Here is a 14,395-nt window from a genome sequence, read left to right on the forward strand (position 1 = left end):
TCAGTGAAGCAGCTGGGGGGGGGGCGGGGCTTTTCCCTCTGATGTTGTATCACTTCTGTACACTGAGGTTTTTCGCTGTTGGAGCAGACAGGAAAGTTCATCCTGCTTTTCTCTCTGTAGTGCTTGCTTTGTTTCTGGTGTGTCTCCAAAAGGCTAGTTATCTGTGTTTTCTTCCTCTGGTTTGCTACTGAGGAACTTTCTTGTTTACAGCTTTAAAAAGACACCACTAACAAATCTCTTTTCTCCACCGATCTGTCTGTGATTTAGCATTCAGCCATCAAAGTCATCTTTCAGCATTGGCTTGTTTTACGCTGCCTGAGTTCATCATTCTGTTTTTATCATTATGAAGTGTGTTGAAGTCTTAACATGAAACAGTTGTACTGTTTGTTGGGAGGAAACGACTCCTCCTTGTTCATTGACTTACTTTACTGGTAATTTATCTTGTCAGTGTGTTCTCTTTGACCTTTCTCTCCTCCCTGCTACCCCACTCCCTCCATCCTTTCTTTCCTGTCTGGCAACCGTGGTGGCCCAACTGTTTGCTTCTGCCCAAAGAGAACAGTTCTGCTCGTTCTTCATTTTCAATTTGCTGCACAGTCACGCTCTCTTATTTGTGCTCTTTCTAGTACTTGATTTAAATTAGTTTAACTGCATCACAGAGGGATCTGATAATCTTCAGAGTGGGTATGAAATTTTTGTTCTGTAATGAGGAAGGATGAGCTGAGGAAAAAGGACCTTTGCCCCCCTCTCAAAAGTAGTTTATTTCCTTATATAGACTTTCATGTACAACTTTAGTTTTCCTGATGGATTTCAGGACAGCTTTTAGCCGTTTCTTGGAGGTACAAGGTCCTCCTGCTAGATAATGCTTGGATTTTTGTCCCTATCATTTGCTTTGTATTCTAAGATCTAACTTATCTAATTGGGTTTTTTCATATTATTATTTGTGATGGCAGCTTTGCATCTTATCATCATCTTCAAATGTATTGTTTGATATTTCAATTGCTGCATGTACTTGTCAAACGCTCAAGAGTTTTCAGACTTAACATGTCACAGTCACCTGTCATGTCGTGGTGTGTGAACTCTGAAGATAATGTCTTTCTCTGTTTTTGTACAGTCCCTAACCCAAGGGGAATCTAATGTTAATATATTAACTTTCTCTGTTGCTATTGTGCTTGATTATCTCCCCATCCCTTTCTTTTACTTTATTTGCATTTTTCTTTTCAAAATATTTGTCTCTACCTTTTTCCTCCTTTACACTGTTAAACGTGGAATTACTCAGTGTAAATATCACTTGCTTATCATACTTTGACTTCTGACTTGTAGATAGAAGGCTTGTGGAATATCTTACCTTTTCTTTTTGCTATCAATTACTTCAAAGTCTGAAGTCCTCCTCAAACAAGAGTTGCCAGCTGTTAACAATCACCAGACCTCATTCGTATTTCAGTTCTTCTTTCAAGACAAGTATGTCTGATCTTCCTTGCCCAGCTTTCCAGGTATTCTTTGTCTGTAAATCATGTTTAAATGACATTGCTGGGATCCAGTTGCTCCTGATGCCCAGTGGAATAATCCACAATGGTTGATGTATTTTTGTCTTTGAAAGTTTTTTGTCTTCACAGGGGTCCAGAATGCTCTGGCCTTTTCCATGTGTTCTTGAGAAGTGCTGGCTTTGTCCCATGCTTTCTGACATATACTGATTTTACTCTTTACTTTGGTCAAAACTACCTTTATAAAAAACTTTTAGTATCTTCTGAAGCCTCTTTTTACTGGGGTTCTTTTAGATCCTTACACTCATTTGCAATATTCTGAGGAACAGATGAGGCGACCCATGGAAGGCCTGACAACCCTGTCTCCTTTTTCAGGCTAATGATGGGTAGTTACAGTTTTGACCACAATGCTCAATTTGTATTTATTTCATTTAACTAATCTGCAAAATAACTGTGATATTAAGTCCATCATCTCAGGTGTGTGTTGAAACTTAACTGAATTTTGTGAAGTGCTCTGAGAGCCATGGAAATGAAAAGCGTTATTGGCTTGTCCTGCCTTACCTACCTTTTCTCTGTGGCTTTCTGCAACTCTATTGTGGTCTGAGTTATTTGACACTGCCTTTTCACTACCTTAGAGATGCTTTTAACACCTTTCTCCCACATGTCTTGGTATGTAATCAAATCTAGTATTAGGACCTCCCCAGAAAAATTAAATGCACTTCTAGTTGTAAAGAAACAGCAGATATTTTAATAAAATCTGCTTATCCCTAGAAGTTGTGTACATTGTCGACATCAAGGTGTTTACTTTGTCTCTGTTACTGTGTTTCGTGTAAAAACTGTAAGTTTTAATTCTCTAGATTAGTGAAACAAGAATCTTAAGTGTCAAGGATTCTGGCATGCCAGGAACTGAGGAAAACTTGGGAATGCAGAAATGGGCTGACTTGACTGGATCTATGTAAGGTCATAGCGTTCTGTGTTTGCTACATGTGAATATTCAGAATATCATTCTCTCGCTGGTACCATAGCAAGTTTTATTCTCCAGTGGATCTTGGGTACCTTGGCCCAGTTCTTTTCCTTTGATTTCTTTCATCTCCAGTCAGAAATGAAGTAACTTTATATTTTGCAAGCTGCTGGATACAAGCATTAAGTGGTTCATCTCTTTTGCAGGTGCTGTTCTTTGGATTTGGGTGGCTGTTCTTCATGCGCAAGCTCTTCAAGGATTATGAGGTGAGGAACAGCCTTTCATTAAAATTCTATATCTTAAATATTACTTCCAATTACAGAAATATTTTTGAAATTGCATTTGGCCTTTTTTCTCGCTTTAAGCCCTCTTATTTTTAATTGTCTCTACAGTTACTTTATTTTTAATTTCTTTTTGTTCTTCTACTTGAAAGACTCCTAGTTATCTGAGGAAGTGGGTTCTTCTGGGGCCAGTGAATTTCCATATTGGTTACTGTTAAATGAAAAAAAAATTGAAGGATGTGCAGGGATAATAGGAAACTGTTTTGCCTTATGCTTAAGTAAGACTGCCTTTTGCAATTGTAAAATTTTGGTGACAAAATAAAATTCAGTGGTTAACTTTAAACTCAGTGAGTTGTGTTCATTGAGGCTGAATTGTTGGTGAGGATCAGATGGAATAAAACTGTTGTGTTCTCTTATCCCTAGAGGGGTATAAGAGAAAATCACCTAGGTCAGAGATGCCTTGAGTGCCAGCCAAATCCAGATCCATCGGGATCTGATGTGGATCTTATTTTTAAATCCTAAGGTTAAGATCAAAGAGCCCTTTTAGCAAAGGTCTATCACTAGTCAAGTTAAAGCAGGGCACTGCATGCCTGACATCCATTCTGTGTAAGGCGTTCCTGTTAAATGTGTCAATGGCTGCAATCAGTGTAATTCTGAGCAACGTATGAATTGCTCTCTGCTTTCTAACAGGCAGTTGGTTTCTTCCCACTTAGATAAAGGGCAAGCTGCCTTGAAGCAAGAAACCCAGTTGTATGCCACTGTACCTTGTGATTAGTTTTTTTTTTTACCACAGGGATAGCAGAATGCTGTTCTAGGAACGGAAATGCCTGATGTCTCTGGCTTGTTTTCTCTATTGCAGGTGCGACAGTATGTGGTCCAGGTGATCTTTTCTGTTACGTTTGCCTTCTCTTGTACCATGTTTGAACTCATCATCTTTGAGATTCTGGGGGTGCTGAACAGCAGGTGAGTTTAGGAGCACACTCAAGGACTAGCCTGCCTTGTGTTCAGCAGCTTCAGTCCAAAATCTGAATCAATGGGGTAGTCTTGAGTTAGGAGAAATTACGTGAGCAAATTATCAACAGCTCAACAAAGGTGTTTGAGCAGCAGGATTTTTTTGAAACAACATGAGACTAGAAGCCATAAGCTTCTGATTTTTCATGCAATTGCTGTTACTGTGGTCTTGGTCCTTAGGGCACGGAGTTAGTCTTTGACTTTTCCCTTTTGAGAATTTACAAGAAACTGTTCCTTTAACAGGAGTGTTGTAAAGTTTCAGATCATGCTGAAGAGCACTTCCCAGGTGTTAAGAACTATAGAAACTATAAGCACTAGTTTTTCTGTGGTGATCAGAGCAGTGAACAAGATGTGAAGGTAATTGTGGAGTGAAATCTGCTTCTGTAACAATATGATATTTGTGAATCAAAGGCACATCCTCCCTAGACATAGAGTGAGGACTTCTACTTAAAGGGAATGTTAAAAATTGTCTCCTTCAGAAGTCAGTAGGAAAGAGAAGATAGGACAGTAACACGTAGAGTCTAGCTAGGTTTCCTATTTGTTCTCTCTCATCATACTAGTAAAAGAGAGCAGTAAAAGGAGTTGAAAGGCAGGAAGTACAAAACTGATGAAAGGTAATGTTAGTTCTGACTATGTTATTAATCTGCAGAGCTTGCAGCTGGAGGGATCACTGAGGGGAATGCTTTTATGAGCTTCAGTAAAGGGCTGGACATCAATATAGATGAAAATGTTTGCCCCTGAATTAGCTAAGAAAAAGTGACAAGGATCCTCATAATTTCTCCTTCCCTGAGGCATAAAGAGGATATGAGTTAATATTGGGAACAGGACATGTATTTTTCCATTCAAGCTGAGTGAAAAGTCACCTTAGCCAAGATGAATCTCATCTGCATTTGACTAGTATCTTTTGATCATAGGAGTATTGATCCTTTTGGTATACATGTATATTTTTAAATTCTTGCTTTGCAATGTCTTGTGTATGAGACAACTCACTTTGAAGTGAAACTTGTGGAATTATTAATTATGAACATTAAATATTTTTCATCTTTTTTATTTGAATTAGCCTTTTTTTGGCTCAGCCACTCATTAAAAAATTAATTATTGCTTATGCTTAGTTTTGATTTACTGTTCAACTAGATGTACAGAAAATTAAATGAATCGTGCTGCAACCAAAGTTTAGTCACCAAAGAAAATACAGTGTTTTATAAAATAGCTCTGAGTTTTTCTGGGTCATTGTTAATTTTGAAATACACATTTTTGAGCTCTGCATTAAAATCCAAAACAAGCAACCCCCTCTCCAACCTAAACAACAATAAAATCCAGAATATTCTATATGCTGGGCCAGTATTATCCAATGTTTGATGTAGTGGAAAGAGTTGCATTGGCATGTGATTGTCTTTGAAAAAATTGTTGTAATATGATAGCATGCTAATCAGTATTTTGGATTTATTTTAGCTCTCGATATTTTCACTGGAAGCTGAACCTGTGTGTCATTTTGCTGATCCTAGTCTTCATGGTACCCTTCTACATTGGTTACTTTGTTGTGAGCAATATCAGATTATGTGAGTACTTTGTTTATGGAACTGGGGCTTGTAATGTGAGACTATGCGTACAAATGAGAAATAACTTTTTTGAGAGAGAGATGAATTGGTCACTGTACCCATAGTTCCATAGTTCTGAACCCACAGTTCTCTCCTTCCTCTTCTGATGGAGTAACTCCAATTTGGAACTTAATTCTTTACCATGAACTGTTTATCAGGCAGTTACGAGATACTTTACATGACCCCAACAAATGTAGCTTTTCCTTATGGGTTTCAACAAAGTTGAGCACTTTAAAGTAATATAACTGGAATTTGTTCCTTTAGAATTTTAAACTTGCAGCCAAACCCTGTAACCCTTGGCAGGGCTATGTGGTTCTGCTAGGGGGTAGAAGAAATGAGGCAGAGAAGCTCAATGAATTACTTCTGCTTTTTTTTGCTTACTGTTGTCTGGATGAGGCCTCTTCCATGTGCTAATGAACATTTACCCTTGAGCTATTGGTATTAATCATTCTTTTGCAGTAAGCTTAAGCATATAGGTTGTGAGTATTACATGTGTAGTGTTGGCATGAAGATGGAGTTTCCAACTTTCCTGTTCAGGGTCACACAAGAAAGGCACAGCTAAGTGATCCCCTGTTGACAGTGCAGCCTTTTTCGTGTATCCATGGGGAAGAGCCAGAGTGGTGTGTTGCCGCATTAGCTCTTGGATAGTGGTGTCTGAAATAGCTGGTTCTGTAGAAAGGGAAGGGGAGCACACTCCTAGCTGTAGCTCTGTCAGTTGACACCTGTTTTGCCTACGTGTGCTCAAAGCAGCCTTTAGACTGATGTAGCAATTTTGCAAGCTTGAAAAAGCCCTAGAGGAAGACCTTCTTTAAAATACTACTATTTTTCTCTCCATTAGTACACAGACAGAAACTGCTTTTTGCATGTGTTCTGTGGTTGACATTCATGTATTTCTTCTGGAAGCTGGGGGATCCATTTCCTATCCTCAGCCCAAAGCATGGTGAGTTTCATGTTCTTGCTCATTCATTCTCTCCTGAAAATAGGCTGTGTTACCTCATTTTTATTTTGGAGCCATTATTATACTATTTCAGCTCTATAGCTGGGACTGTAGAAAGTAGTTAGTGCACTTGAGGGTCTGTTCTTCTTTGAAATCTGCAAGTTGAAGGTTGTTGGACTGACAGAAGTGCATGGATATACATTGAATTGTTTGCATTAGTTTTCTTCCAATACCACAGGAAAACTTCAGGGAAGTGAATGTGTCCTAACTGAACCTAAGAACACAGTATACTTTTTGAGGGCTTTCCTTCATCTCCACAAAACATTGATCACCATTTTTATTCACTTGTTTCTTTTCGTGTGGAGACTAAAACTAATTTATGTAAGAAGAGAATTGACAAGTAATCCTCCATCTGACTTTTTGCAGACAGATTGTTGTTTCTGGTGGCTAAAATGAGATTGGTTTAACATAGATAGCTGTTCAGTTGACAAAAGATGGCAAGGTGCCTAACCACCAAAGCTGTATCGGCTGTAGTCAGCAGCATGTCAGGCAGTGCATACTAGCTCTGGTACAGCTTCATGCACTGCCTGAGTCTGCAGACAGTGCAGTTGCATGATACTGGAGTGTGAGTTGGTAAGTTCTGCTGGACACCAAAGCTGTTTATGTGCAGAATTAACTTGAGTATCTCTGCATTACAGTCACGGAACCAAGTTCAAGGATACTGTGTGCACTTGAGATAGTTAGGGTCTGACAGAGCTTGTTAAGATGTATGCAACTACTGAATCCTTTGGGCACCTAACTGTGTTGTGTAATACTGAGAACAGGACTGCTTGTCACCTCGGATTGAAAAATTGTTTGCATATTGTTCTCAACAGGTGAAGTTCAGTCAGTTTCACTCTAATTGGTGACTGTGTCTGCCTACATAGATTTAGCTGACAGTTGGCTTACTGTTCTTTAGGAGGCTACTTAACTCCGCACTGATTCTTAAGAGAAAAATTGATGGGCACCAACTACTGTGGGGTCTCTTCACCTTTTCATCTGTGATCCCAAAACTTTCCGGAGAGGAAGTCTGTATGTGTGTTTGCAACTGTGTCGTTTGCTACTGAAACAGAATAGCTAATATGTAGTGCAAATCCCTCTGCCCAGTGTTTCTTTGTCAAGATAAATATTTATCCGCTTTGAGGTGCAGAAGGTGCTTGAGCTGGCAGAATATAGCCAGGAGTTTTAGGTAACCTTTTTCACATCACTGAGAAGGTTCTGTGAAGCTGCGTAACAACTGCAGATTTCCAGAACCTGTAGTGGGGTGTTTTCTATTTTTAACTTGTATTTTACAGGAATACCTTCGCAGTTGGACAGTGCCGTATCCTACCAGGTGTAGACACAGGGTTAGAGAAGAGGATTCTAGGGTTTTTTTTCCCCCTGCCATCCTGCATGTACAGATAAGGCTGCTGCAGGCCTTTTAACACATGGTGGTGGCTCAGTTCAGACAGGTGGGATGCTCTTGTGGAGGGAGACGTGACAGAAGGCCATGCTTAATAGGCCCCTCACGCTGCATTACCTTAATTGTAGTGTCTTTTTCACTGTGCCCCACCCTGCTCACCTGCATGCACAAAGTTTTGCTGACTACTGGGGGCCCTTTCAAGTACCTGCACTGACATTGAGTGCCAGGGGGAGGCTTGCCTGGGGATTGTGGTGGCAGTGTGCTGCCCCTTTGAAATGTACCATGAATCAAGGGCTCTAAGTCAGGAGCCTTGTTGGGTCTGCAACTTGTTTAATAGTCCTGAGTTTGGGAACTTGTAGTAGAAGGAAGGTTATGCTTTACTCAGTTATGTACTAATATTCTAATAAAACTATCAGAGTTGATAAAACATTCATTTTATCTGACCTGATCGCAAGAGTAGGATTTCTGTGAGTGTTAGGGGGAAGCATTGCTTTAACCAGTGGCGTGTCATTTGGAAGGCACGCCTATTTTAACTGCTGCTGTCTGAAAGTGCGTGGGGCAAAAGGCCAGTGTATTGTAGCACATTCTGTAGCTTGTGTAAATCTCTGTGCAGTTGCACATGACTGAGTGTCTCGGTCTCCCTTTGTGAAGTCTTTTTGCCATGTTTTCATCATTTATTCCCCTTCTCTGAAGCATGAAATGTGGCTTGGCGCCTGGCCATCTCAGCTTTGCAATCATGTAAGCTCCAAATGTGCTGTGTGTGGCAGCTGCTTTATAACTAGCTCCCTAAATAAGTGAGTGATATTTGGTAGCACATGGCACTGTATCCTGAGAAGACAGGTTGAAGTCTGTGTTTAATGACCGAGAAGAATAAATACAACTTCAGTGTTGGTGTTGGTTACAGCACAGGCTTGACATTCATGCCGTATTGCATGAAGACATGTTTTAGAGTCCACTTGGTGCTCAAGTGGAGTACCTTAGTGATGAGTCATCTCAACAGATCTTGCATGTGTGTCCACAAGATGAATACTGAACAGCCAGGAGCAGCATAAGCTTCCCATGCTGTCCTACTAACGCAAATGATGTCTGATCTTGACGGGCCACTTCTAATCATAATTGTCAGGATAGAGGTTCCTCTCTGTGGTTCAGACATTTTGGGGCAGTTTGCTAGGACTAACTCGTTCGGTAACTAAAACTGGTTATTACAGAAGTGGCTTTGTGGAAGATGCCTCCTTTGTATAGGCTGGTGGATGATCTGTGTTCCCACCTCAGCAAGGTGCAATCACTAATGTTTTATTAATTTGGAACCAAAATACTGACCGTTATTCCTCTCCAGATCTGTCTTAAGCTTCTTCATAGCTAGAGCTTCCCATCCCTGTTTCTAAGCATGGTAACATGCTTTCTGAGGGACACTTTCTACCTCTTTCTTTTCATAGTCCATGTCTGTACTTCTTATTACCTCTGGTCATAGGAGTGGGAAGGCAGTCAGAATTGTTAAGCAGCTTTGTATATACGTTGTGTTGTCACGGCACCAGGTGTGGAGCAGAGCTAAGGCAGCAAGGTTACTAATGCCGTGTTTCTCCTCTTTCAGGAATTCTGTCTATAGAACAGCTCATCAGCCGCGTGGGTGTGATTGGGGTGACACTCATGGCTTTGCTGTCAGGATTTGGGGCTGTCAACTGTCCATACACTTACATGTCCTATTTTCTCAGGTAAATGCAGCCTTGTGAAATATTTTGTCTATTTTTTTGAGATTATTCTTCTGCTTTTTCTGTGGCATTGATTCCAGTTTTTTAGTTTTATTTTGTTTTTTTTTTAAATCTAGCTATTGCTGTGTTTACATGCTAGAACCATTTCCATTGCTGAAGCATATTCTCCTTATACAGGTTTATTTCTTTGTTATTTCATCCCTCTGAAATGGGATAGCAGGCCTAATTGGGTGTCTTTGTTTTGCAGGAATGTGACAGATGCAGATATTCTAGCTTTGGAGCGACGACTCCTTCAGACTATGGACATGATTGTTAGCAAGAAAAAAAGGTGAGAAGGCAGCAGTAGTGTGAAGTTATTTTTCAGGTATTTTCAATCAGTCTGGTATAAGATGGCTCTTGAAATTACCAAAATTTTTAGTCCTGTCAGGGCTATATGTTTTAGTGAAACAAGTGGCCGAATTGGGTTGAGGTATGTGGTGTTTCATTCTGTCCTGATACACAGTTTTGTCTTTTTCCTGGACATGACTACTACACAGTACCCTTTCTTACTGCAGTGGTATGGATTAGGCTTCAAAGACAAATAATAACTCTCTGCTGGCACCTTGACTAGTCTGTAAGATGGTCACCTTTCTTTCCTGATGAGTAAGTGACCCTTAAGTCAGTGCACCTGGCTCTTACTGGTGGTTTTAGTACAGAAATTAGTTAATGCATTGAACTCTGTTCTGCTCTGTGAATGTGGTGTTTCCTGGTCAAAGCTGAAGCAGGCTAGTGAGCTGGTGTGGATGCAGCTATATATTTGCAAATGTCAAGGTTTACATTGGTTAAGTTTTGCAGAATTGCAAAACATTGTTGATATGAGCATAGTGTACTGCACAAGCATGCTGTCAGAGCTCTGCTTTTGTTGGCTTAGCTTATTCCATGTACCCCAAGTGAAAAAGCTACTTTCGGAAGTAGTGCAGTGTAATTTTATTTACACTTAAAATATTTTTGTCTGCTGTAACAAATTACATATTGCATGCCATACCAGTTGTGCAGAATAAGTACAATTACCATAGTCACTTCAAAGGTTTGACTGTCTTAATTCTCACAGCAGTACCCCAAACTACTTTTAGTGTACTGATGTTTTAATGGAACCTTTTTGTGTATGACAGGAGCTTTTAGGTAGTCTAACCTTTCTGAATTAATCACCAGTGTGCATATCTGCTGATTGGTATTAGCATATCAAGATGTAGTTACAGCATAACGTTTTTTATTCCCCTTTGAAAAAGTTAAGTGGTCAGTGAGTTTTAACTCAGTATTTGTGGTCATGTGTAGAGATGGTAAGTAGTGGGAGAATTTAGTTACTAATTCTTAATTGATTTAATAGATTAGGAACATACTAAAATATTGGCTTAGTAGTTAAAAGATACTGTATAGTGCTGCTTCTGACTCTGCTCTTTTGTACAGCATTTTTGGACCTCTGGTTCAGGGAGGGTGGTGATGGGCTAAAAGCAAGGATATCTAAGACTTGTAACTGACTAGCACTTTCTTGTCTTCCTATGGCCAGGAGATCTTTTCAATATAGAATCTTTCTAACCATTTTGAATTGCTACATTCATGTATTTGTGTTCAAAACAAAACAAACCCTAAAACTGTAGTCTCAGAAATGTGCAAGAAGTAGGAGAAGCTCCAGTTCTGTAGACATTTTTCTGGTTTTGCTTTGATGTGGAGCAGTGGCTTGCCCATAATTGGGCTATTTGCTCATATAAAGTAGAGCTTTAAAAGTTAATTTTGTATCAGTCCAAGTGCAATCCAAGTAATTTAGCAGAACAAGTGGGAATAGCAGTATTTTACAGCGTAGCATGAATGTTATCATTCTGTAAAATCTCCGTTACTTGATGGCCAACTTTTCAGTACTACTGGTAAGTCAGAACTTCTCAATGCACACAAGGATTATAAGGCAATAGAACATAAAGCTTATTTTTGTTTTCTTAGCTGGTCTTGAGGTTTCTTCTCATACCAACCCTTATTCATACTGGCTTACTTGCCTGTGGGAGATAGTTGTTGAAAGTGGTTTTCTGTGACAGTTTTTGCACAGGATTTACTGTTTTCTCCTGCGTGAATGTAATAAAGTAAAGCCTTATGGAAACTTCTCTAAGGTTGGCAGGTTCTTTATACTCATCCTTGCAGCTATGACATTATTAAGCCTCAGGTTTGAGATGCCTAGATTCTGTGACACCATTTCATGTTAGAGTCAAATCAGCCTATCTGTAGTAGATACATAACATATCTACACCAACAAAGTGTGTGCTTTTTGCCTGTGGATCATTTCTGTGAGGTCTTCAGAACTCGTAACTACTGTCTGGGTACAGAGACCCCTGTCACTTCTCAGAAGAAATATGAGATTTGTCTTTGTATACTTAGAGCCTTGCACTTCACCTTGATGTGGTTGCATTTTGCTGCAATGCTGTGGGTCATTTGGGATGGGTCGTGTGAAACTGGTACTAGGAAGGAAGTGAGGATTAAAAATGCAATTCTTATATTTGGTAGCTATTAGGATGAATTGAATTGTTCTAAGATCTCTGTTATTTGTATTCTGTGGCCATATGTGCTTTTATGTTTGTTATGTGGAGTGCCCCAAGGTTATTTCTTTTTCTGGATGTGAAGGAATTATTTTTTTTTTCTTCTTTTATTACACTGCTTATCAACAACCTTGAAGAGGGCTCAGTGCCAAATGTAGCAATACTGGCTGCAGCTACAAGAAAGGACCTAAACACTGTTGAATCATGGATTGCCTTCACAATCCTGTGAATAGGTTTCAGCTTAGGAGTGGATAACTGGCTCACAAAATTCAATGGGGAGAAATGTGAGGGAATGAGGCCAGAGGCCAGCACTGCTCATGGGGATTATGCTGCAGTGCACATAAGAGTGTGAGGGACAATATGCAGCTGCTGCTGTAGTGTTGGAATTAGCTTCAGGAGTCATGTTCAGGTCGCCTGAAGCATCCAGTGGTTCAGTCCAATAAAGGATTTCTGTGTTTCTGCTTAATAACAGCTTGTCATGCAGCTCAGTAGTGAGTGACAGCATATCAGAGAGTGTTGCTGCATACCATCCAGCTCTCAAAATTTTGTAAAGGAGGTGAATGTGCAGTGATAAAGAAGTGTTCAAGGGGAGAGGACAGCCTGAGAAGTCTTCCAGTTCCTGAACTTGAGATAGCACTGTCATGCGTTTGAGGGAAGGAAAACGACTAATCATATGACTGAGAAATCCATTTGAATTTTTATTTTTAATTGGGCTTAAACCCCTTTAAGGATTGAAGCAGGATCCAGAATGGAAATCTTGGGAAGTGTCTCATTGAGTCTTGCTTGATTACATCTGGGCTCTACTCCAGAGCTAATCAAGATAATGTTATGAAGCAAGATTGGTGCTTAGGGGGATAAAAAAAAAAAAAAAGGAGGCATCTGTTTGCTGTGAATTTAGTTCAACAGTGTCTTCTAAGGAACTGCTTCTTGGGTGTGTTTTTAAATTTTGGTGTTTTATAAAATACTTTATTCCTAAGGACTTGTATTTTCTGTTCTTTCAGGATAGCAGTGGCTCATAGAACAATGTTCCAGAGAGGAGAAGTGCATAACAAACCCACTGGCTTCTGGGGAATGATAAAAAGTGTTACAACATCTGCTGCAGGCAGTGAAAGTATCCTTCATCTGCATGTTGGCACCTACCTCAGGCGATGGGTCCAGCTTTCTTCTGTTTTGAAAGAAAGCATGTTGGTTGGCCCAGTTACAAAGCATTTATATTTCAGCACATTTGAGCAGTCTGAGTGAAAGGCATAATGCCACCTGGGAAGTTTGCTCTCTAGCACTCTACTGACTGACCTTTTGCCCTTGGATTGGGTATGTAATTTTACTGTGATGTAGTTGGGAGTTGTATGCTGCTGCCCTGCCCTATAAATGTGTTGTTGCATCTCCATTGTTGAGGTGTACAGTAGGGCACAGGAGAGATATGCACTCTTGGTGTCACATTGCAGATGTCTACCCCATCCCATCAGAGATGTGGGAGGCAACTTTCTATTCTGATGTATCCTCTGCTCATATGAGTGACCTGCATGTCTGTCTTTCTCATAACTTGAAATACACTCTCCAGGATGGAGAAACTTGTGATATGCTTGAGCAAAACAATAGGGTAGGCTGAGGTGCTGAAACAATTTTCCTAAACTGTATTTGGCTTTCTTGCTGTGTTGGAAATCTATGAGAAAAAGAAAGGCATGAAGCAACTTGTTGACCAATTAAATTGTTCCCATGATATAGCCTGACCACTGGTGCTACAGCAATGTGACAAAAAAGTGGGTAAGAGCAGCTGAAAAGAAGTTGTTCTATCCACACGAAAGGTGTAGAAGGAATCTGTTGGGAATTACAAGGGCCTGTATTTCTCTAACTTACTGTTGGCTAACAACAATTTCTGCTAGGCCACCTGAAGTTTGCAATTTGTATATTTAACGCTGAGGGCAATTCTTCCTCTCCTTTCCCACTAGCTGTTAAAATCAGAATTTGGCTATTTGACTAGACTGTTCGTAGTCATCACTAATCTGTTAGAGAAGTTAGTCAGCAGTTTTGTATATGTAGATGATATGAGTGACATATAATGATGCACTTCAGTGACCAGAGACACTAATCAAAGTGGAGCAGCAGCCTTTGAGAGCTCTGTTTCTGTTCTGCAATGTGTTTGCCAGGCAGAGGATTAAAGAGCTTGTTGCATAACTGCCTAAATACTCTGTACTGCCCACTTTCTTAAAATGGAGTAGTATGCAATAAATATATCCTTGAGATTTATTTGGGTGCAGATTTTAACAAGGAACATTAAGACCGAAGCAAAACACTGGTCTGAATCAAAGAAGTGGTCAAGCCGTGAGATGTGGCCCTTGAGCTGAGGGTGGGGCATGTTTGTTTTTAATGTAGAATTTGTGCCCTATTCTAGCCTTGACTATGCTGGTTTGCCAG

The 14,395-nt window shown here is 40.0% G+C and overlaps 1 protein-coding gene across 1 annotated transcript in view; it reads left to right on the top strand.

Annotated features, from left to right (window-relative positions):
- The first annotated feature begins 2,639 nt into the window (after window positions 1–2,639).
- GPR89B (G protein-coupled receptor 89B) overlaps window positions 2,640–14,395 on the top strand; it is a 14,463-nt gene continuing 2,707 nt past the window's right edge. Inside the window, exons 1-7 of the mRNA XM_010005517.1 lie at window positions 2,640–2,708; window positions 3,583–3,686; window positions 5,187–5,293; window positions 6,171–6,272; window positions 9,302–9,422; window positions 9,667–9,747; window positions 12,982–13,168. Of these exons, the coding sequence (XP_010003819.1) occupies window positions 2,682–2,708; window positions 3,583–3,686; window positions 5,187–5,293; window positions 6,171–6,272; window positions 9,302–9,422; window positions 9,667–9,747; window positions 12,982–13,168 (729 nt within the window). The 5' untranslated portion in view covers window positions 2,640–2,681. The remainder of the gene's footprint in view (window positions 2,709–3,582; window positions 3,687–5,186; window positions 5,294–6,170; window positions 6,273–9,301; window positions 9,423–9,666; window positions 9,748–12,981; window positions 13,169–14,395) is intronic.

This window comes from Chaetura pelagica, unplaced genomic scaffold, assembly GCF_000747805.2.
Source record: "Chaetura pelagica isolate M959 unplaced genomic scaffold, ChaPel_1.0 scaffold39, whole genome shotgun sequence".
In the NCBI taxonomy this organism is placed as follows: Eukaryota; Metazoa; Chordata; class Aves; order Apodiformes; family Apodidae; genus Chaetura; species Chaetura pelagica.